The 25,257-nt window shown below is 40.3% G+C and overlaps 1 protein-coding gene across 1 annotated transcript in view; it reads left to right on the top strand.

The window, feature by feature from the left end:
- PARP4 (poly(ADP-ribose) polymerase family member 4) overlaps window positions 1–25,257 on the top strand; it is a 132,226-nt gene that overhangs the window by 61,727 nt on the left and 45,242 nt on the right. The window contains 8 exon segments of the mRNA XM_079773967.1: window positions 7,181–7,267; window positions 9,605–9,769; window positions 10,671–10,717; window positions 10,878–10,956; window positions 15,218–15,355; window positions 20,539–20,734; window positions 22,074–22,141; window positions 22,824–23,011. Of these exon segments, the coding sequence (XP_079630093.1) occupies window positions 7,181–7,267; window positions 9,605–9,769; window positions 10,671–10,717; window positions 10,878–10,956; window positions 15,218–15,355; window positions 20,539–20,734; window positions 22,074–22,141; window positions 22,824–23,011 (968 nt within the window).

The following is a 25,257-nucleotide window of genomic DNA, read 5'->3' as shown; positions in this document are numbered from 1 at the left end:
GAAAATGTTGGAGATTAAACCTTTATCATTGATAACATTTGCAAATATGTTCTCCCATACAGTGGACTTTCTTGTTGTTTTGTTGATGGTTTCTTTTGCTGTGCAAAAGCTTTTTATTTTGATGTAGTCCCATTTGTTTATTTTTTCTTTAGTTTCCATTGCCCTAGGAGTGGTATCAGTGAAGAAATTGGTTCAGCATATGTCTAAGATTTCTCTGCCTGTGGATTCTTCTAATATTTTTATGGTTTCCAATCTTACATTAACGTTCTTTATCCATTTTGAGTTTACTTATGTGTATGGTGTAAGTTGGTGGTCTAGTTTCATTTTTTTTGCATGTATCTGTCCAATTTTCCCAACACCATTTATTGAAGAGACTGTCTTGACTCCATTGTATGTTCATGCCTCCTTTGTCAAATATTAATTGAGCATAGTGGTTTGGGTCGATATCTGGATTCTCTATTCTATTCTATTGGTCTATATGTCTGTTCTTGTGCCAGTACCAGGCTGTTTTGAGAACAGTGGCTTTGTAATACAGCTTGAAAACTGGTATTATGATCCCACCTACTTTGTTCTTCTTTCTCAGGACTGCTATGGCTATTTGGGGTCTTTTTTTATTCCAGATGAATTTTTGGAGAGTTCTTTCTAGGTCTGTGAAATATGCCATTGGTATTTTAATGGGGAGTGCCTTGAATCTATAGATTGCTTTGGATAGTATGGACATTTTAATTATGTTGATTCTACCCATCCATAAACAAGGTATGTTCTTCCATCTGTTTATGTCTTCCTCTATCTCTTTTTTCAGTGTCCTGTAGCTTTCCGAATATAGGTCTTTTACCTCCTTAGTTAAGTTTATTCCTAGGCATCTTACTTTTTTTGGTGCGATGGTAAATGGGATTGCTTTTTTAGTTTCTCTTTCTGTAAGTTCACTATTGGTGTATAGAAATGCCATAGATTTATTGGCATTAATTTTGTATCCTGCTACATTGCCTAATTCATTTATTAAATCCAATAGTTTTTTGATGGAGTCTTTAGGGTTTTTTATGTACAGTATCATGTCATCTGCAAATAAGGACAGCTTCACTTCTTCTTTCCCAATTTGGATGCCTTTTATTTCTTCTTCTTGTCTAATTGCAATGACTAATACTTCCAGTACTATGTCGACCAGGAGTGGGAAGAGTGGGCATCCCTGTCTTATTCCTGTTTTTAGGGGAAATGGTTTTAGTTTTTGCCCATTGAGTATGATGTTGGCTGTGGGTTTATCATATATCCCTTTTATTATGTTGAGGTATGATCCTTCTATTCCCACCTTGCTGAGAGTTTTTATCAAGAAAGGGTGTTGGATTTTGTCAAATGCTTTTTCTGCATCAATTGATATGACTTTGTGATTTTTATCTCTCAATTTGTTTATGTGATGTATCATGTTTATTGATTTGCGGATATTGTACCATCCTTGCATGCCTGGGATAAATCCTACTTGGTCATGGTGTATGATCTTTCTGATGTACTGCTGGATCCGATTTGCTAGAATTTTGTTGAGGATTTTGGCATCTATGTTCATGAGGGATATTAGTCTGTTATTCTCTTTCATTGTGTTGTCTTTATCTGGTTTTGGTATTAGGGTGATGCTGGCTTCATAGAAGGAGCTTGGAAGTGCTCCTTCCTCTTGAATTTTTTGGAATAGTCTGAGGAGAATAGGTTTTAGTTCTTCCTTGAATGTTTGGTAAAACTCCCATATGAAGCCGTCTGGCCCCAGGCTTTTGTTTGCTGGAAGCTTTTTGATGACTGCCTCAATTTCTTCCATAGTTACTGGCCTATTGAGGTGTTTAGATTCTTCCTGATTGAGTTTTGGAAGGTTGTATTTTTCTAGGAATATGTCCTGAGGTCTGTTGTTATTTCGCCTCTTTCATTTCTGATTTTGTTTATTTGGGTCTTCTCTCTTTGCATCTTGGTGAGCCTGTCTAGAGGTTCATCAATCTTGTTTATCCTTTCAAAGAACCAGCTCTTGGTTTTGTTGATCTTTTGTATTTTTTTTTTTTTGGTCTCTATGTCATTTATCTCCGCTCTAATCTTTATTATTTCCTTCCTTCTGCTTACACTGGGCTTTTCTTGCTCTCTTTCTAACTCTTTGAGTTGTAGGATTAGGTAATTTATTACCATTGTTTCTTGTTTTTTTTTTGCAGTAGGCTTGTAGAGCTATGAACTTCCCTCTCAAGACTGCTTTCACTGTGTCCCAAAGATTTTGGATTGTTGTGTTTTCATTGTCGTTAATTGCCAAAGATTTTATTTAGAGGATTTGTCCAATGGTGATAGTGGGGTATTAAAGTCCCATACTATGACTGTATTGCTGTCAATCTCTCCCTTGATATCCTCCAGGAGTTTTTTTATGTATTTGGGTGCTCCTGTATTGGGTGCGTATATGTTTACCAGAGTTATTTCTTCTTGATGGATTGCTCCCTTTAGTATTATGAAGTGGCCTTCCTTATCTCTTTTTATGGTCTTCACTTTGAGATCTAATTTGTCAGGTATATGTATTGCTACCCCAGATTTTTTTTCATTTCCATTTGCCTGAAAAACCTTTTTCCATCCCTTCACCCTCAGTCTATGTGCGTCTTTTTTTCTGAGGTGGGTTTCCTGTAGACAGCAGATATATGGGTCATGTTTTCTTATCCAATCCGTTACCCTATGTCTTTTGATTGAGGCATTTAATCCATTTACATTTAAAGTTATTATTGATAGGTACTTGTTTGTCACCATTTTTATTCTTTACCCCTGTGTTCCTTCTTCGCTTTCTATTTCTTCTTTTTACAGCAGACCCTTTAGCATTTCTTGCATTGCTGGTTTGGTGGTAATAAACTCCCTTAGTCCTTTTTTGTCTGTGAAGCTCCTGATTTCACCTTCAATTTTGATTGATAGCCTTGCTGGGTATAGTATTCTTGGATGCAGACCCTTTTTTTGCATGACTTTGTATATTTCATTCCATTCCCTTCTGGCCTGATGTGTTTCTGTTGAGAAATCAGTCGCTAGTCTGATGGGGGATCCTTTGTAGGTAACTTTCTGTCTCTCTCTGGCCGCTTTTAAGATTCTTACTTTGTCATTGGTGTTTGCCAATTTAATTATAATGTGCCTTGGCATTGGTCTTTTGGGGTTCATTTTGTTTGGGACTCTGAGCTTCTTGGATTTGTGTGGGGTTTTTCTTCCCTATATCAGGGAAGTTATCTGTCATAATTTCTTCAAACAGGTTTTCTTTTCCTTGCTCAGTTTCCTCTCCTTCGGCACCCCTATTATGTGATGTTAAGTTGTTTCGTGTTGTACCAAAGTTCCCTTAGGCTCTCCTCCTGCTTTTTAATTTTTTTTTCCTAGAAGCTGCTCTAATTGGGTATTTTTTCCATCTTGTCTTCTAGCTCACTGATGTGGTCCTCTTCTTCTTCTAGTCTACTCTTGATGCTTTCTATTGAGTTCTTTATAGCAGCAATGTCATTTTTCATTTCTTCTTGGTTCTTCTTCATTTCCTCTTGGTTCTTACACATATTGTCGAATTTGTCTTCCATTCTTTTCATCCACCTTATGACCATTTCTCTGAATACTTTCTCTAACAGGTTGCTTGCCTCCATTTCGTTTACTTCCTTTTCTGGTGTTTCCTGCTTTTCTTTCATATGTGGGCTGTTTCTTTGTCTCCCCATGATCTCTCTTTTCCAGGTGTCTGGTTATGTAGTTCTCTCTCCCCTTATCCCAGGCGAAATCTGACCTTTCCATGAGGGGGTGCAGAGCTCCTCTGAATCCGCACGCTTGCGCCACTTGGGGACCGGTGTTCTCGGTTTCGCAGCTGTTCGGTGGGTGCCGTAGTTGTAGATTCCCGGGCTTTTCAGGCTTCCGATAACATCCACTTTCCTCTTCAAGATGGTGTGGTCTCCGCATCCTAGCCGGTTGCTCCGGGAGGGAACCCAGCAGCAGTTGGGGCTGCCCCGTCAGCGGATCCCCATCTGGCAATCCCCCACAGTTTCCTGGAGTATAGTTGTCCCTCAACTCACCAACAAACACTCCCCATGCGACCACACACTCTCCCTTTGTTCTCTCACTCACACACTATCTTGCACTCTGCCTTCCTGTTGGCAGCCATCTTTTCCCATCTATCTGCCTGGGCACTTTTTAAAAAGTGTGATTTCATTATCAAAAATTTAATAGAAGCACATTTGAAAATTGGTGAAGCCCTTGTACATTTTTGCAAAAACCGATCCTCTGCTATAAAAGTCAAATTGGGAAAATAAATAAATAAATAAACAAACAAACAAATAAATAAATCTATCCATATATACAATGTTCTAAATGGTGATTAGGTTGCCAATCCAGCCCAAACCAGCCAATTTAACTCATTTTATACCTGAAGTATAATACAAAGAGTATAGTACTATTTAACTATTATTGTTCCCATGGTAGTGACAGCTACTAGGGGATGGGGGCCCATGAGGAGGAGTGAGCTATCATTGCCTTAGAAGTAGGGGCCCATAGACAAGTCTGTTCATCAGTACATGTGGGTAAATGACCCAATAGCTGTATTAAGAGAGATCATATATCAAGCTCAGGAAAAAATATAAACAACAAAAACTAGCAATTCACAGAAAGAATCACAACTATCACCTAGGCTGGCATCATTGTGGTGATAATAGGAAATGTCTTAGTGTGCTCTGGCACACAACTTTAATTTGTGAGTATTAAACAGACATCATTTGATATTTTTAGCATGTCTTCAAATCATAAATAGTTACTTATTAACACAAGGAAGATAGGTCTATGTTTTTCAACATCTATACATTTGCAAATAAGAAAAGCAGATGCAGCCTGGCTGGCATGGCTCAGTGGTTGAGTGTCAACTTATGAACCAAGAGGTAACAGTTCAATTCCAGGTCAAGGCATATGCCTGGGTTGTGGGCTCGATTCCCGGTGTGGGGTGTGCAGGAGGCAGCTGATTAATGCAATGATTTTCATTGATGTTTCATTGAAACATCAATTGATGTTTCTCTTTCTCTCTCTCCCCCTCTCTGAAATCAATATATATTTGTGTGTGTGTATATATATATTTAAAGCAGACGCAAACTTGCTAAATGGTAAAATGAAGCATCCTATATAATAAAAGGCTAATATGCAAATCGACCAAATGGAGGAATGACTGGTCACTATGATGCACACTGACCACCAGGGGGGCGGACGCTCAATGCAGGAGCTGCCCCTGGTGATCAGTGTGCTCCCACAGGGGGAGTGCTACTCAGCCAGAATCCAGGCTCACAGCTGGCCAGCGCAGCAGCAGTGGCAGGAGCCTCTCCTGCCTCCGTGGCAGTCGGACATCCCCCGAGGGCTCCCGGACTGCAAGGGTACAACCTGGGCTGAGGGACCCCCTGAGTGCATGAATTTTGTGCACTGGGCCTCTAGCAAATAAATAAAAAGTCAAACTGGGCAGTGTTCTCATTGCCCCTCACCCATCTGTTTCTCGCTTCAATAGTGTTTGGACAGAACAGACCCAGGGACACCCCTTCTTCCAGCCTCCAAGCACCCTCCAACGTCTTTTCCAGTCACCACCTTTGGAACCATTTCAGCCATTCTTGGCCTTTGAAACCAGCCTACGCTGTGATTTGAGCTTAACTTCTTATTGCTAAGCAACCATAAGCTCCCAAATTCATCAGAATTAGTCTACTGAGGTGGAAGCCGCTGTAAACTGCCTGGTCAACCTGCATTTGTGGGTCTCTTACACATACCTCTCTCTGGGCTTCTAATTCGACCCCAACAATGTGGCTCTGGAGGGCATGGGCCACTTCCTCCAGGAGTAGGCTGAGGAGAAGCCTGAGCACACCAAGTGTATCTTTAGATCCATAACCAGTGTCTCGACCTCGCCTCTCCCAGGACATGCAGAAGCCTTCCCAAGATGAGGGGAATAAAATTCAGGATGCTATGAAAGCATGGCCATGAAGAAGAACCAGAACCAGGCCCTTTGCTATGCCCTGGGTTCTAGGTTCTATCTGCACAGACCCTCATGTCTGTGATTTCCTGGAGAACCTGGATGAGGAAGTGAAACTCATCAAGAAGATGGGCAACCATCTGACCAATCTCTGTAGACTGGCTGGTCCCCAGGCTGGGCTGGACAAATATCTCTTCTAAAGGCTCACCTTCAAACATGACTAGGAGCCCTTGCAGCCCAGAGGACTTTGAGGGACCACTCTGCATCTTCCTGGTGTCTGGCTTCTGCCTGAGTCTCTCCATGAAACCATTAAAATCCCTATAACCACCCTGGAGCTCTCTCCCATGCCTTGAACTAAATGGAAATAATTTTTTGCAGGGGAAAAAAAAAGTCAAACTCAAGTGAAGGCTATTGTTCTAACTGTAAAGAAAAATTATAACAAAAGAAGTAACAGTTGATTCATTCTTTGTTTATTGTAAGAATTAGCTCACAGTTGCAATAGTAACAAACATTTTATTAAATTTAAGATAAGTTCAATTATTATCTTTTTGTTCAACATAAAGTCCCAAACTCTTTTTTTCACTATTGACTTAAATATTTTGATCCCAACTTAAAGAGAATTCTCATTAGTTGGCCTTTTCTGCTTCAAACTCTTATTAGATAAGATGATCATTGCCCTGGTCAGGGGTTTGAGCATTGGTCCATCCACCAAAGAGTCAATGGTTTGGTTCCCAGCCAAGGGCACTTGCCTGGGTTGCAGGTTCAATCCCTGGCCCCGGTCAGGGCATATGTGGGATGCAACCAATTGATGTGTCTCCCTCACATCTATGTTTCTCTCTTTCTCCTTCTCCCTTTCTCTCTCTCTCTCTCTCTCTCTCTCTCCCTCTCCCTCTCCCTCTCCCTCTCCCTCTTCCTCTCTCCCTCTCCCTTTCCCTCTCCCTCTCCCTCTCTCCCTCTGTCCCTCTCTTCCCTCCTCTTTCCCTCTCTATCTTTTTCCCTCTCTCCCTCCCTTCTACTTTCTCTAAAAATAAATAAAAAATATCCTTGGGTGAGGATTAACAAAACAAACAAACAAAAAAGAAATATCATTGATGATCATTTTATATATTTCCCTTCATCTTAGACAAACACTCAGTTTTCTCTTTTTGCATACGTTTTAATGATGAAATTTTCCTTAGTAAAGTCTGAAATCACTATTCATATTATGACTGGTATAAAAATAATCTTTTACAGATCAAAGAGAAGGAGGCTGCCCACCGAGAATACCGAGAAGCCATCAGTCAGGGCCATGGCGCTTACCTGATGGACCAGGATGCACCTGTAAGGCTGGACATTCACCCATTAGTCTAGCACACTTACTAGAAAGGGAAAATGAGTTGGAAAATTATTTGAAATATAAAATTCATACTAGAAACTAGGATAATTTAAATTATTTTGGCTCTACACTTTCAGATGCTATTAGCAAGGGGAGGTCAAGCTGATCCTACCCATTAAGCTTATCTAAATAATGTGACCAAACAAATAAGAGCCATCTCTGTCATTGGGAACTGAGTTTCCCAGAAGTGACAATTTTAAAAAGAAAACATCTGAGATACATAATTTTCACCTTCTGATAAAAGAGTGTAATATAGCTCTGGCCCGTGCAACTCAGTTGGGTGTTGTCCCATGTACCGCAAGGTTGTAGGTTTGATCCCCACAAATCAGCCAATGAATGCATAAGTAAGTGGAACAACAAATCGATGTTTCTCTCTCTTTATCTCTCTCCCTTCCTCTCTTTCTAAAATCAGTAATAAAACCTGGCTGGTGTAGCTCAATGGTTGAGTGTTGACCTGTGAACCAAGAGGGCATGTGCCCAGGTTGGGATTTTGATCCCCAGTGAGGGGCGTGTAGGGGACAGCCATCTGATGATTCTCTCTCATCATTGATGTTTCTATCTCTCTCTCCCTCTCCCTTCCTCTCTGAAATCAATTACATATATATTTTTTAAAAATAATAATTTAAAAAGTGTGTAATATATTTACATGTTTCCTAGAACTAAGCTCACTAGCAATTTATTCTATTTTCATCAAAATCATAACACAGGGAGGCATTTCTGCAGGATCCTGAGATATGTCCAGGTTCTGTTCTTTCTGATTATTTGTTTTCATAGGAATTAAATATGGAGAATCTGGAAGAAGGAACAGATATCCATGTCCACTGGGTTTATTTTCCTGTATATAAAATGTTTTCAATGTGCCCTTGGTAGATACTAGATTGCAAGCAGTCAGCTTCTAACCAGTATCTCCTGATGCGCAGAGGCATTGCAACCTCACGTGATTAAGTGTCAGTCTCTCCAATGAACCTCAGGCTTTTATACACTTCTTTTAATAGCAAACAATATGAATACTTTCAACAATAGAGATTTTTTTAAAAAGCAAACAGTATGGTGATTACTAGAGGAAAGGGGATGGGGGTAGGTAGAAAAAGGTAAAAGAGGTCAAATATATGGTAACGGAAAGAGACTTGAGTTTGTGTGATGAACATACAATACAGTATTCAGATGATGTATTACAGAATTGTACACCTGAAACCTATGTAATCTATTAACCAATGTCACCCCAATGAATTTAACAAAAAAATTTTAAATGAACACTATTAACCCTTTGCACTCGCTTACTTTTTTCTCGATTCCTTTATTCTACTCAGGATTTAATTTTTTAAATACCCCAGATTTTACAAAGCACGGCAGTAGAATAAAAAACTGGAGTTTCTTTTCATACAAACTTATTTATTTGGATTTTTTTATATTTCAAATTATTGATACATTCAAAGAGTATAAAAAGAGCTGCTACCGATGCTAACCGTGTCGAGTCACACTCAACATCCGAGTGCAAAAGGTTAATTGTTTAATAATCAACTCTTCGTTGTTTATCTCCATCCTGCAAGTAGGTATGCTTGATGCCAAAAGTTTATAATAATCCATCCCTTAAATCTGTCTAATTATTAATGTTATACACTCCTCAACTAAACATGTTACATTTTCATGGCAACATGGTCAAGTAGAATGGAGGATATGGTTGGCAGGTTAAGAGGTTCTCTGTGTATCAGAAAAAAATACATCTAGCCATAAGCAGTCATGAGGTTGTCTCTCTATGCAGTGATTATCGATGTCCCATTGAAAGGAAGTGAAATACCTCTCTCTAAAAACTACAGTGACAAATTTACTGTGGGGGGAAGAGTTGTGTGAAGGCCAAACCCAGTGACTACTGCTCCGGTTCTGCGGCCACTGGGGGAGCGGGTACCGGAGGCCGTGGAGGTCAGAGAAGCCTCCATCGCTCTTCCGGGAAGGGCAGCGTGGAGGGCTCCCCGCGCAGAGCCCTGCATGTGAGGCCTCCGGGAAGGGGAGGCCGCTGGGTGAAGTTCCCTGTCCAGACAGGTCCTGCTGCCAAGGGGCCTCCTCGCCCTGTGCTCCCTTTAGCCGTCACCCCGTCCCCACCACTGGGGAGTGGCTTTAAGAGTCCCCTTTTGCACCACCAGGGCTTGGCTTGTAGGCTCTCTTCTTGTTTTCTGAGGAAGAACCTGGCAGGGTGAAATTCCGGTAGTTCGTGTAATAGGGTTAACTAGCATAGAGTGGGTATGCATTTGAGTCACAAGCTAAGTAACATATTTCTGTCTCAGGATGTCTTTACTGTAAGTGTTGGAAACTTACCCCCCAAGGCTAAGGTTCTTATCAAAATAACCTACATCACGGAACTCAGCATCCAGGGTACTGTGGCCGTCTTCTTCATGCCCGCCACCGTCGCACCCTGGCAACAGGACAAAGCTTTGAAAGAAAACACCCAGGTTCGTGTGCTTAAGATAAGATTTAAAGAACCCTTTGTGTGTGTGTGTGTGTGTGTGTGTGTGTGTGTGTGTGTGTGATTTATGCACAAGGAAGAAAAAATGCATATAATGCAAAGTATCCATATAATGTTTGTAAAACAAAAAGAATATAGACAAATACGCTTAATGGGGATATTTTTATTCTGTTTAGTCACTTTAACAAGTCTGTGTCTATAGTATACGTTTATCAGAGAATTCAGAGAAGCCCACGGAATACAAATAAGCCAAAGAGGAAAATATGTTTTTGTTTTTTTGGTTAATCCTCACCCAAGGATATTTTTCCATTGATTTTTAGGAAGAGTAGAAGAGAGAGGGAAAGACCGAAAGAAACATCGATGGTGAGAGAAACACGTTGATTGGTTGCCTCCTGTAGAAGCCCTGACCAGGACCCGGGCCAGGGAGGAGCCTACAAACAAGTATGTGCCCTTGACTGGAATTGAACCCGGGACCCTTTGGTTCACAGGCCGACACTCTCTCCACTGAGCCAAACCAGCTAGGACAAAGAGGAAAATTCAAACCATCCTTAATTCCATTGCCAGACATAGTAGCCCAAAGCTACTGGTTAACACTTTGGTTTTTATCTATTCAGACTTCCTATTTTGTATGTATTTATAAATTGTGTGTATATGTACATGCTTGTTTGTGTGTATATATAGTTGAAAAGGTCACAAATTATCCTGATTATCAGTTACCTTTTAGAACTCACTGTCATTTCATGAACAAATGGTCAATGTCTCCCTACTGCAAAGTGAGACCAGGTCTCATTGCTGCTATAGGTTGTGGCCTTGATGACATTACATTCAGGTGAGTCTTACTGTAAAACTTGATACTTATACATATGTGTGTGTGGTTTTTTTAACAGGATACAGTAGAGAAGATTTGTATAAAGGAAATAGGAACACAGCAAAGGTTAGTATCTAAAATATAAAACCTGACAATTAATCATACAATGGGCATTAGTTTTTTTATGGCTTAAATTTTCATTTAAAATTATGTAAAACAAACACAGGTAGCTGTTTAACATTAAGATATTATTAGACTAAGAGAACTTTCTTTTCGTTTTTGGTAGCTTCTCTCTGAGTATGTCTATCGAGATGCCATATGTGATTGAATTCATTTCTAGTGATACACATGAACTGAAAAAAAAGGTTAGTAAATCTTTGCTTTATTTCTTAAGAGCTCTTATTTTAACATTAATTTTATGTTATAAAAGAAGACATGCACAAGGTCTAAAAAGTGAAATACTAAAGACAGCTTCTTGCAAGCAGCAGCAGTCCCAAGACAGTGAACTACTTTCATATTTTAGCTCTTTCCTGGTGGCCTCCAAAGTTTTAAATAAAAATTTTTTTGCTGCTTGTTCTTGATTCATCTGTTTCAGAAAAAAAGAAAAACCCACATTACTTCTTGTTATGGTATATGAAAATGTAAGTCCCTTACCTCTGCATCCCCCTCACTCCCCACTTCTTCTCTCCCCTTCATCCCAAAAGTTATATTACAGTTTTTGGTTAAATCAAGTCAATGTTTACATTATTACGACTGTTAAATGATGTTCACTATTGAACCAAGAAATGTATTATGATTATAAGTATATTCTTTTGTTTTTACCTCTTTATATAGTGTTTCTTGGGGGAAATTGCGTTTTTCATTTGCTTAGACCTCTAGGACAATTCTTCACATATGCTAACACATAGATTAAAACTCCTCTTGAATGCCTCAGAGAATCCATTAATTTATGTCCCCTCTAACAGACGTCCTGCCTCTTCTCTTCGCTCCACCCAGCTTGGCTACTGTGGGACAGCTGTTATCAGAGGGCCTCCCTTGACTCCCCGTTTTTGTAGAGATTTTATCTTTATCCTCTTTCTTGTTTTGTTCTCTCCATTTGGCAGAGCACAACCTCATTTCCTTTCTGAGTAAGAAGGATGGACAGCAGTTTTTTTTATCTCTTCTTCTTCCTTCCTCTCTGACATCAATTTAAATATATATATTTTCTTTTTAAAGAGAAGGATGGGCAGTAATGTCGGAAGATATCCTTATTCCATGTGCTGCTCTTGGTGAGGTGCTTAATCCTGGTTGGAAATCATCTTCTCTTAGGATATTGAAAATATTGTCTTCTAGCGTCTAACGTTACTTTTGAAAAGTTAAATGATATTTATATCTCCCATTCTTTGCCTGTAGTCTGTTATGTTTGTTTGTTTTTTAATAATTCTGCAAGAATTTCAGATCTTTTTATCTCTGGTATTCTGAAATTCTACAATAATGTGATATTCATTCATTGTGTGTAACTCATGGACTTGAGTTCTGGGAAATTTTATTATAGTTTTAAAAAGTACATTGGTACTCTCTCTTTCACCATTCTGCAATACCTTTCAGTCAGATGTCCCCTGAATTGAGACCCTATTTTCTTATGTTTTATCTCCTATTTCCCATTTTATTTTCTTTTTGTTTTTTTTCTGGGTGATTTTTCTAAATTCTAAATTCAACTGAAATGTTTATTTTAGTTCTCATATATTTTTGTTTGTAGGAGCTCTTCTGTATTTATTTCTCTTTTATAGAATTTTTTGTGTTTCACAGATGCATTATCATCTCTTTCATCTCTCTGAAAGCATTTATAACTTTTTTCCCTTCTATTTTCTGTGTTGTGTCTCCTTTCTTTTAGCTCCTTCTGGCTTTTTGTTTGTTTGGTCTACATATGTCAGGTTAGAGCAGGGGTGGGGAACCTTTTTCCTGCCAAGGGCCATTTGGATGTTTATAACATCATTCGCAGGCCATACAAAATTATCAACTTAAAAATGAGCCTGCTGTATTTGGTCAAACATTTCGTTAACTCACCCCTAATACTTTGGCAGGGCCAGACCAAATGATTTCAAGGGCCTTATACGGCTCGCAGGCTGGACATTTTTGGTTTCCTTCTGGGTGATTTTTCTAAATTCACCCCTGGGTTAGAGGCTTTTCCTCAAATGTCTGGATGATTTGTCTGTGTTCATCTTTTTTTTTTTTTTTTAAATATATTTTATTGATTTTTTACAGAGAGGAAGAGAGAGGGATAGAGAGTTAGAAACATCGATCAGCTGCCTCTTGCACACCCCCTACTGGGGATGTGCCTGCAACCAAGGTACATGCCCTTGACCCGAATCGAACCTGGGACCCTTGAGTCCGCAGGCCGACGCTCTATCCACTGAGCCAAACCGGTTTCGGCTGTGTTCATCTTTAATTGAGACATGAGAAAGCCAGTTAGATGCTCTGAGGTGAGTGGAGTGAGTGTACCAAAGGCCTGCATCAAAGGCCACTGGCAGCTGTTTAGTGGTGAGTATTGTGGTGGTGTTTTAGCCATTTCTGTGGTTATTCAGAACACCTCTAGGATATTTATAAAGTATGACAGGGAGGGCAACTAATGGTCCTATGTTTTGGGATGCTGCCTCTCAGTTCAGTGCCATTTGCAGCTCTATATTCCTATGCTCCATTATGTCTAGGATACCCAAGTCTGGATTCCATTTGGTTGAATTTCTCTGAGTAATAAATCTCTAATTTTCTTTAGTGAGAGAATAGGGTGCTACTTCTTGGTGCCAGCTACTTGAGTTTTAGGGTAGTGAGAGGGCCTGAAGGTTCAACAGTTTAGTACATAGCGTGTTCACAAACACTGGTTCCTACAGTACCTCACCTGTGTGTGAGCTGCCTCAGTTGCTGCAGGACCACTGAGTCCTTCCATGTCATGGAAGATGATTTCCAACCCAGGATTAAGTACCTCACCAAGGGATCAAGAGCAGCATTTAGAATAAGTATATTTTCAGATATGGCTGCCCATCACTCTTACTCCGTGGTCCCTTCCTCCACTCTGGCTAGGTCACTTACTATGCCGCTATCCATTTTCCATCCTCTTAAATGTATTGACATCGCTCGTCTGCTATTATCTTTGCTCCTGTTCTCAGTATCTTTATGGGTTTACACACTTTTTATTGCTTCCCTTTTATTGTAGGGAATTTTAGGATTTTGCATTTGGGAATGGAGGTAGCCACATAGATTTACTCCATCCTGAAGAAGAAGTCCTTGGCATCAGATAGCTTTTGCTTTGTGTTTCAACACTACAAGCATGTGTTATTTCTCATAGTTTTTGGGGTGGCTGGGCAGTTCTCTGCTGGGCTGGCTTCCCTGGAACAAGATGGTCTACAGTGGTCTCACGCACATACCTGGCGAGGTGTCAGCTGGGGTGATAGCCATGAGTCTCTTGTCATCCAGCAGGTGAGCTCAGGTTCATTTATATAGTAACAGAAGATTTCACAGTAGCAACAAAAGAGGGCAGGCCCCATAGCACAAACAACACTTTTCAAGCCTCTGTCTGCCTCATGTCTGCTGATATCCATTGGCCAAAGCAAGTCACCTGGCAAACTCTCCAGGGCAGAGGAAGAGATGCCACCTTGTGACAGGAGGAGCTGCAAATCACATTGCAAAGGGGCAAGCACACCCGAATGGAAAGACTCTGTGACCATTTAATAAGTTACCACATTGCCTTTACGGCTTTAAATCCTAACATCTACGTTTTTAAAGTGGTTTTTTAAGTTGTTTATTGATGTTTAGGGAGAGAGGAAAGGAAAGAGAAAGAGAAACATTGATGTGAGGGCACAACATCAATTGATTGCCTCCTGCACACTCCCTACCAGGGATCGAGTCTGAAAACTGGGCATGCGCCCTTGACCAGGAATCAAGCCTACAACCTCCTGGTGCACAGGATGACACCCAACCAACTGAGCCACACTGGCCAAAGTTTAAAGTAATTTTATATTGGCCCAGGATGGGGAGCTCAGTTGGTTAGAACATCATCCTGATATGCTAAGAGTGTGGGTTTGATCTCCATTCAGGGCACATACAAGAAGCAATTAATGAATACATAAATAAGTGGAACAACAAATACTGTAGATGTTTTTCTCTCCCTCTCTCTCTCTCCGCCCCCTTTCCCTCTCTCTCTCAAATCAATAAATAAAAATATTTTTTAAAGTTTAAAGGGCTTTTATATTTATAAAAATATATTTTTAAAGGAAGATATAATTCTAAGATTTCTGTTGAATTTTCCATTTTGCTATTCTAAGTTATGACCATCTGATATACTTTCTGTTATCTCCAGAGAAGTCTAACTGAATTCACAAATCTATCATCTTTGGACCCAGGGTTAGAGACTCTTTCAAACTTACCTAAATTTGACTATTTATATAAACCTTAGAATATCAGGAGGATAAGTGATAAGATAATGGTCACACTTCTAAAACTTGCAGTTCATAATTTTAGAATTTATTACTACATTGTTGATTCTTAGTGGAGTTATATAACTTATGCAAGGCTTTGCTGCTTGATAGATAAGTGCATGTTGATATTATAGTATTATTCCATTACTTACTTTGTTGTCATCTCTGTTTGTAGGTTACAGACTGCAAAGCTGTGATTAGCACTGTGGACAGGAGCTCCTTAGACAGCAGTGGATTTTCTCTCCACATCGGTTTGTCTGATGCATATCTCCCAAGAATGTGGGTTGAAAAACATCCAGAAAAAGAAAGCGAGGTATAGTCCTTTTTACTTAAAACTAGGAAATTGTTGAAAAAATATTTCAGAATAAATTATTTAAACTTGTAAATTATTGCTAGTCTTGAAAACTAGCATTACTAAATGAGCTCTCCCCACCCCAAGATTCTGCAACTAAAAATACTGATGATATCAAGCATGACAGACATCTGAGGTTTCGACCTCAGATGTGGCTTAGTTCCTTGTAAAGATTGTAATTTTTACCTTAATCCCCCCCAAAAAAGGAAAATCTGCCTTCACATATTACACTGATTTGCCTGCATAGTTTTTATAGCTTTTAAACATTGATACTATAAAAACAGATACAAAATTATTTATGGCCATACGATCATTTTGTATGGCTGAGACAAAGAATCTCTTCTTATTAAAATAAAATTTGAAAGAGACATCAGCAAGATGGTTGAATAAAATGTCCCTTGCATATATTTCCCCACCAAAAATAATTTGGCATCTATCTATCCATCCATCCTGCCTGTGTAAAAGGTTTGAGATCCAGGTAGGACATTGTGAAATCCCAGTGCAGTCCAAGACCTGAGGAGAGTCATTTTGCACCCAGGCAGTCCCACCCAGGTAGCTGACTCACTGACCATGGTCCCAGTTGATGAAATAGAAGAAGCTTCATGTCCCTGAGAAACTAGCTATGGCCTGGTTTGACTTGGACCTGTCATCAGCACCCTATGCCATGGGACTCAGGGGAAGTCAGGTCCATCTGTGCATCAGGTAATAGGCATATAAGACTTGGTCCCAGCTGTGGACCCAGATGTGGCCAATGAACTGGCTCTACGCACTAAGGGACCCCCTGGAGATAAGGCCCGCCACACTTAGTCAACATATAAAAATCAGTCATATTTCTGTACACCAACATTGAACTTTCTTTTTAAAAAAATGTATTTTATTGATTTTTTACAGAGAGGAAGGGAGAGGGATAGAGAGTTAGAAACATCGATCAGCTGCCTCCTGCACACTCCCTACTGTGTATGTGCCCGCAACCAAGGTACATGCCCTTGACCAGAATCGAACCGGGACCCTTGAGTCCACAGGCTGACTCTCTATCCACTGAGCCAAACGGTTAGGGCAACATTGAACTTTCTGAAAAAGAAATAAAACGAACAGACTGTCAAATTACAGCAGGAAGGCTGGGGAGTGTTGGGGAGCGAGGGAAAGAGATCAACTGAAGGACTTGTATGCACAACCAATGGACACAAGACACTGGGGGATGGGATGAGGGCATGAGACAGGGGGTAGGGGAGGCTGGGGGAAGGTCAATGGAGGAAAAAAAGGAGATATATGTACTACTATGTGTAATACTTTAAACAATAAAATAAAATTAAAAGAAATAAAACAGTCTATTTACAGTAGCATCAAAAACAATAAAATACTTAGAAATAAATTTAACCAAGGAGATGGAAGATCTATGCACTAAGAACTATAGACATTGATAAAAGAAATTGAAGAAGACACAGATAAATGAAAAGATATCCCATGATGGAACCACAAAACACCATGAATAGCCAGAGAAATCGTGAGAAAGAAGAACAAAGCTGGAACCATCACACTTTCTGATTTCACAAAGCTGCAGTCATTATAAAGACACATGGACTATCGGAACAGAACTGAGAGCCCAGAAGTAAACCCATGCTTATACGGTCAATGAATATTTGACAAGGGAGTCAAGAATACTCAATGAAGAAAGGATAGTCTTTTCAATAAATGGTTTTTGGGAAAGCTAGGTATCTACATATCTTTTGAAATTGGACCCCATCACACCACTCATAGAAGTAACTCAAAATGGATTGAAGGCTTAAATGTACGTTCTAAAACTGTATAACTTCTAGAAGGAAACATAGGGGGAAGCTCCTTGACGTTGGCCTTACTAACAGGTTTTTGGATGACACCAAAAACACAGGCAACAAACGCAAAAATAAACAAGTGAAACTACAAAACAGCTTCTTCTGCACAACAAAGGAAACCATCAACAAAATGAAGAGGCATCCTATGCAATGGGATAAGGTATTTGCAAACTACAGCCAACCCTCAGTTCTCCAATGTCTCCCACCTCAAACATTCGGTTTCATGGAAAAAATGTCTCAGTTGTTGACCAAAACTTCAGTTTGGGACCTGACAACCCTTTCATGCTGATACCTCAGGATGGCAAAAAAGTATCTCTCAGGCAACAAACAAAGGAGAGAATGTTTTTGTTGCTGATGAAATCATTAGCACAATTTTAAAACAGAAAGAGGCCATCAAGTGTGCTAATGTAGCTAAGGGTGTGAAAGTGCTCACAAAACAACAATCACAAGCAATTGAAGAGGTAGAAAAACGGTTGTTGATTTGGATAAATGAAAAGCAGTTAGCTTGTGACAGCATTTCAGAAGCAGTGATGTGTGAAAAAAAACAAGAAAGATTAAAACAAAGAATCACTTGTGGGTCCCGGAACAGATTAATTCCATTTACATTATTTCTAATGGGGGAAAATGATTTGGTTTTTGGACAAATCTGCTTCTTGAACAGCTTTCCAGAATGAATTAAGTTCAAGAACTGTGGTTTCACTCTCTATATATCTTATGAGGGGTTAATATCTAAAATATGTAAGAAACTCATACAACTCAACAGCAAAAACACTAATAACCTGATCTAAAAATAGGCAAAGGACTTGAATAGACATTTTCCCAAAGAGGATATACAGATGGCTAATAGGTACATGGAAAAAAAAATGCACAACATCACCATTCAACAGGGAAATGCAAATCAAATCCACAAAGAGATACCACCTCACACCTGTTTGAATGGCTATCACAAAGAGACAAAAGACAACAAGTGTTGGAAAGACATGTGGAAGAAAAGGGAATTCTTGTGCATTATTGGTGGGAAAGCAAATTGGTGTAGCCATTATGGAAAACAGTTGGGAGGTTCCTAAAAATTTTAAAAATAGCACTACTGTATGAAGCAATCATACTTTGGGACATATATCCAAAGAAATTAAAATCACTATCTCGAGGAGATATCTGCATTTCAATATTAATTGCAGCATTATTCACAATAATCAAGACATGAAAACAATTTAAGTGTCCCTCGACTGATGAATGGATAAAGAAAAAGTGAGATAGTTAGATAGAAATTATTCAGCCATAAAAGAGAAGGAAATCCTGCCATTTATTATGCTAAATGAAATAAGTCAAATAGAGAAAAACAAATACTGTATGATCTCACTTATATATGGAATTTAAAAAAGTTGAGCTCATAGAAACAGTTGAAATGTGGTTGCTGGGGGTAGAAATGGGGAAATGTTAGTCAAACGGTACTAACTTCTAGTTATAAGATGAATAAGTTCTGGGCATCTTATATATAGCACGATGACTTGGCAACTTTCAATTATATATTTGAAAGTTGCCAAGAGAATAGATCTTAAATGTTTTCACTACAAAAAATATATATATAGTTATATGAGGTAATGGATATGCTAACTTACCTTATTTTGGTGATCATTGAAAGATGAGACAGAGGGCCGAAGACCAGGACTACAGGCTTTATTAGAGGAGAAGGACCCCTGCCGGGCTGCCTTGCAAAGGAAGAGAGCACACGTGCAGGGGTGAAGGCGCCTTTTGAGGGGAGGAAAGGGAAGGGATGGGGCTTAGGGTACTCGGCATGTGCTGATTGGTGGTTTCATATAAGGCACATGATTAGGCACTTAGGTACTTAGGAATCGGGGGCTTAGGGTATTTGGCAGGTGCTGATTGGTGGTTCAATGTACAGTCCATATAAGGTGCCTGGTTAGGTGCTCAGGAATGTCCAGGCTGCAGGTACAGTTTACGTCATACTCCGTCCATCAGTTGGGGGAAGGGAGGATCTATTATATATATATATATATATATATATATATATATATATATATATATATATATATATATGAAATCATCACATTATTCATCTTCATTTTGCACAGTATTATATATATCAATTGTATCTCAATAAAGCTAAGGGAAATTTATTTTAATTTTTAAAATTTATTTGAGAGAGGGAGAGAGGTGGGGAAGAGAGAGAGAGAGAGAGAGAGGAACATCGATTTGTTGTTCCACTTATTTATATTCATTGGTTGATTCTTGTATGTGCCCTGCCTGACCAGGGATGGAACCTGCAACCTTGGCTTATTAGGACAACACTTTAACCAACTGAGCAACCCAGCCAGGGCTAAGGGGAAATTTTTAAAAATTGAAATTTACATGATAGTGGTTATACTTCAAGTGTTGGTTGATTAATAAAATAAATAAAAGATAATTATGTATATTTTAGTAATCACAATAGTATCTATATTCCTTTTAGAATAGTACATTATGTATGTGAGAAAACACATATTATTTATTCATTCTGCAGACAGTGTTCATACCATATAAATTTCTAGATATTAATTATATATTTATTTTTTACCTCTCAGGGGTTTATGGACCGACTATATATTGGAAACTCCAGTTCTCAGATTCTACTTTTTATTTGAAATCCTATTGTTGAATAAATCTTACTCTTTTTGTTTGTATAGTGTTATCTTACCCGGCTAAAAAGTTTTCAAATTTTACAAGAAGAACTTTTCCAATAAAAATGACACATGTTTATGCCAAATTCTGCAAACCCTAGCTCTGTATATATCTTGCTTTGTACCTTAGAGAGGTGCCTGAAATATTGGTAGCATATAAACTAAATTCTCTTCCAAATGCCACATTTGAGCATGGTAAACCAATAATACCTTTAGTCACAGGAATAAGCACAATCTAATTCATCTTTTCTGTAAACATGGGTTTTAGTACATGGGTTTTAAATTAAAAACACACACATGTCTACATTAGTGTGTTTATGTCTCGCCCTATGAGGCTTGTAAGATTTTTGTGCCAGCTGTTTCCATGGCAAGTGGCACCTTCCCACTCGAGTCGGAGATCTAGGGAGAAGCACCATGCCTTAGCCCAGGGGGTCTTCACTGGTTTATAAGGGGGCCATTCTTTACCCTCTGTTACTCTATCCCAATCACATGCCCATTGTTTAGACAGATTGTGTGGGTGGGTTTTTGGATCGAAATGTTGTGGTCTTTTGACACATAAATGCTTCCCAATTTGGAAAGCCAGACCAGTTTAAGTTATGAGAAGTGTCAATCCAGCACCTTTTTCTCCTTTTAGGCCTGCATGCTTGTTTTCCATCCAGATCTTGGCATCACCCACCCTGACATAGCTGAGGAGAATGAAGTGATTATTTGTCTCGACTGCTCCTGTTCCATGGAGGGTGTGACATTCTTGGAAGCCAAGCAAATTGCCTTGTATGCACTGACCTTGGTGGATGAGAAACAGAAGATAAATGTTGTCAAGTTTGGCTCAGGTGAGTGCTCTTTGACTGGAGTCCACAGTATGCTTCCTCCTTAATATCAGCATATTCATGGGTAGAGGCGACATCTGTCAGCATCCCTGACTTCACCTTTGGCGTGTTCTCACATATCATAACACAGGGTTCAAGAACTCTGACCCAGGCCCCTGGGTTCATATCCCAGCTCTGCCACTTACTAGCTCTAGGTGTCACCTTGGGCAAGTTACTTAAACTTTTCATGCCTCTGTTTCCTCATCTGTATTCTGAAGGTAATAGTCTCTACCTCACAGTGTTTTTATAAGGAGTAAACTAATGTATGTAAAGGATTTGAAACAGGGCCTCATTCAAGTGCTATCCTATATAATAAAGAGTTAATATGCAAATTGACCATCACTCCAACACACAAGATGGCCGCCCCCATGTGGACACAAGATGGCCACCACAAGATGGCCAGCAGGGGAGGGCAGTTGTTAGGGACCAGGCCTGCAAGGGAGGGCAGTTGGGGCGATCAGGCAGGCAGGCAGAGGCAGTTAGGGGTGATTAGGCAGGCAGGCAGGTGAGCGGTTAGGAGCCAGTGGTCCCAGATTGCGAGAGGGATGTCCGACTGCTGGGCATCCCCCAAGAGGTCCCTGACTGGAGAGGGTGCAGGCTGGGTTGAGGGAAAATCCTCCCCCCACACACACTCCGTGCATAAATTTCATGCACCGGGCCACTAGTATAAGCATAACACTCATTATCAGCAGAACCAAACACAACACCCTTGTTGTCATGAGTATGAGGGTCCCAAGGATATGGACAGAACACTTGAAATTAGCACAGTAGTAGAAAATGTATAAGGAATAATCTCAGCAAGCAGCAGATCAGCCTATTAGAAGACAAGTAATGCCATCTGCAGGTGAGGGGTCCAGGGCCATCTTAACCACCAGAAGAAGACACTTTAGAGATGAGAGAAGGACCACAGAGTGGAGTGAGAGGATATCATGTCCTATTGGTTCTTCTCTGTCATGTAGCAGTAGGCCCAGCCCCTGCTACATGAAGGAGCCAGGATTTGCTACTGCTGGAGGCATAGGTCATGGAAAGAGAATGTGTACCTCTGGTGGCCAAGGTGCCTGTGTTATAATGATACCTGCATCAGACTCTACATGAGCAATCTGCTACAAGACAGAGTCAACACACATAATTTGACTCAGAACCTTTTGCACAGTAAAGTGCTTAGTTCGCACTAGAATTTTATTATTTAAAGAAATATTGTAGTGAGTTTTTATATGTTAAAAATTATCAAATATTATTGTTTGTTGGTGGTCAATAAAGTGAATATTTAATGGTAGCACCTCACACCAATCTTATTATACAGGTTACAAGGAGTTATTTTCATTTCCGAAGTACATCACAAGCAATAATATGCCAGCTGAGTTCATTATGGTGAGTAAAGTCACTTTCCTATGTCTCCTGAGCCTGTTTCTATCCAGTTCTAGTGGTATTGCCCTGGAGATCACTGTCAGAACACCCCCAGTCCTTCCATTTTGTGTGTTGGTGGGCTCTTTTATTTGACTGATAAAATCAATATGAACTCATTGAAGAAAATTTGGAAATTAAAAAGGGTAAAAAGAAAAAAAATCACCCATAGCCCCACCACCCAGGTACAACCAGCATTAACAGTTTTGCAGTGTTTCCTTCTGTCCCTTTTTTTCTTTCTTTTAAGTGGAGCAAGCTCAGAATAACCAGTCACCACTTCAGTCTAGGATGACAGGCCCAGGGGTGTTTGATGTAATAGTTCTTTGAAAACCATTAAAAAAGCAGATAAGTGCCAATTAACCCTTTGCACTTGCTTGCTTTTTTCTCAATTCCTTTATTCTAATGCTAACTGTGTCGAGTCACACTCGACATCCGAGTGCAAAAGGTTAATAACATTGTAGTTACTTTGTAACATGAAATAAACTCAAAGGTTGTAAATGTAGTTGTTCTACAAATGTGTAATTAGGGAAAAATACCTTTTCACTGACGATACTTCTAAACTCTCATTGAAAGACTTGTTCAGTAAATGACTAGAGTAAATAGTGAATATCCCCAAAAAGGGGTAAATAATTTCTCTCATTTCTTGCAGTCTGCCTCGCCAACCATGGGAAACACTGACTTCTGGAAAACACTCCGATATTTAAGTTTGCTGCCCCCTTCTCGAGGGATACGCAACATCCTCCTCATTTCTGATGGTCACCTCCAGGAGGAGAGCCTGACTCTGCGGCTTGTGAAGAGGCATGTGCAGCACACCCGGCTGTTCTCCTGCAGTGTCGGGTGAGTGGGAGGTGGTCACTGTGAAGGCCTCAGTGAGAGGCAGCCTGCGAGCAGGCATCTTGTTGGCCCGCACAGGGTTCTTGGCAGGTGTGACGTTGCCACTTGTGTATAGAAGGTGTTTAGGGTACAGATGTGGAGCTCTGGGCTGTGAGCGAGACTGCTGGGTCTCACCCCCAAGCCAGCCACTTATTAGCTGTGACCTTGGGCAACTTGCTTAATCTCTATACAATTAAGGTGTTGATGCAAACACCACTTTTTTTTTTCTTTATTGATTAAGGTAAATGAACTCACGTATAGAAAGCACTTAGACTGGACTGGCCCATGGCAAGCCCCAAATCAATGTTAGTGTTATTTTGCATAAAAATCCAAATTTCCAACTTATTGAGAAGCCCATGGCAGTTTCTGACGGGGGTTGAGGGGGTCGGCTGCCTCAGAGGCCCCACCCAGCTGCCCTGCTCCTCACGACACCTCCCTGGTGAGCTTTCTGTGAGGTTTGCATTGTCAAACCCTGAGATGGACAGAGAATCTATCTCTGGGGAGGCTAAACCTGACTGTTGGAATTAACCCCCTCCCAATTACACTTAGCTCTCCTGGTTGAACTGGGTGTGTGGTGTAAATACAAGGAAAACACCAAACTAAAGGGCTGGACTGGTGTTTGCACGGAACATGCCTGTCCTGTACCTCCCTGTGCTCTCCCCCTGTAGTCACCATCCTGGCAAACGGTCACCAAGTCTACCCTTCCCCACACTGGGCTGTCCTAGGCCCCTGGGCTTCTGCAGTGATTCGGGGCCCTCGATGCCCCTGGATGGCCCTTCTTGCCTGCACAGAGGGCTCTTCGCTCTGCCCTTCCTCAGGCCCGGCTCCTAGTCCTGTTCTCTGTCATCTGAGGCCTAACAGGGCATCACATTCCAACTAGGAAATGTGTGCAACCCATAACCAACTCCTCTAGGAATTGTTCCTAACAGGACTTTACCTGAATAACTTGCACCTGCGGACACTGGGTGGGCAGCTATAAGCCTGCCACAGGGAGGTGTCTTCTTCCTGCCTTAGTCAGCACCCTATTTCATCTTCCTGGTCCCAGCAATACCTGCCTGCTCCCCATACTGTGTGTTGGGCCCCCTGTGCTGTGGTCGGGTTCAGACACCTCAGTGCAGAAAGCACGGTGTCTTTGCTGAGGGTCTGTCATGGGACAGACCCTGCTCAGCTCAGGCTGCAGCACTGTGTGTGGGATGCATACAGACAGACAGCAATCCAGAACCTCAAGGGATGATGGGGTCCTAAGTGCCAGGAATGAAAGAAAGGGGTTGTGAGGGGACGACTTTGTGCTGGTTGACATGACCCAACCTGAGGGAGCTGGAATTGTTACTGACTTTCTATCCAGTTTTTAGGATCTTTCTAAATGTTTCTGCCTCATTTTATACATACTCACTTGTGTTCAAAAACTCCAGCAAGATGCTGTGAATTCTCCAGGCGTAGAGACCCTCCCACCTGCCATAGTAACAAGTTATCTCAGAGGCCACCCACAGGAAAGGTTCCAAGTAGCCTCATTAACTGATGGAATTTATAAAATACAGATAAATTCCAGCTGAAGGATTTTCTAATCAGTGTTGTAATTACCACCAGTTAATTTTGAGGGCTGAAGACAAATCTGATCATTATCATAGGCTAAAACATGTTGCAGAGATAACTTTCTTAAGCTCTTTTTCTGAAAAGTTATTGATCATTTCTTTAATATTTCAGGAGGAAACTATAGGAAAATCATTCTTCATAGGTGTAGAATTATTATTGAGAGAAATTTAATAGGACGTTGTCATGTAAATGTCAGATTATCTTTGCTAGAATGAGAGTCACTTCTTTATAGCTTTTGCTATCTAGATGTGGATCAAATTTCAACATGTAGACTTTACTAACACTTTTGCCAATTATTGGCCTTTGGAACCAATTCAGGTAGCTTTGACACTCCTTGAAAGTAGGCTGATCTTTGTCAGTATTCTGGTACCTTTCGGGGGGTTTTCAAAATCATCTGCTCCCTCCTTCAGTAAATCAAAGTTAAGAATTTCTGCTTTTATTCTGTTGTGAGAGAGAAATAAGCCCTCTGATGTGTGGGAGTTAAGTTTCCCAAATCTTGTGATGTTTCATACTGTCTGCCATCTATTTTATCTCCTGAACCTTAGCTAAAGGAGAGTAAATTCTTCTGCATGTAATGTCTTCTTTTGAGTTTTGAACTGTGTCAACCTTTTTAACTA

The sequence above is a fragment of the Cnephaeus nilssonii genome (assembly GCF_951640355.1).
Source record: "Cnephaeus nilssonii genome assembly, chromosome: 6".
Lineage (NCBI taxonomy): Eukaryota > Metazoa > Chordata > Mammalia > Chiroptera > Vespertilionidae > Cnephaeus > Cnephaeus nilssonii.
This window is presented reverse-complemented; position numbering and strand designations above follow the sequence as displayed.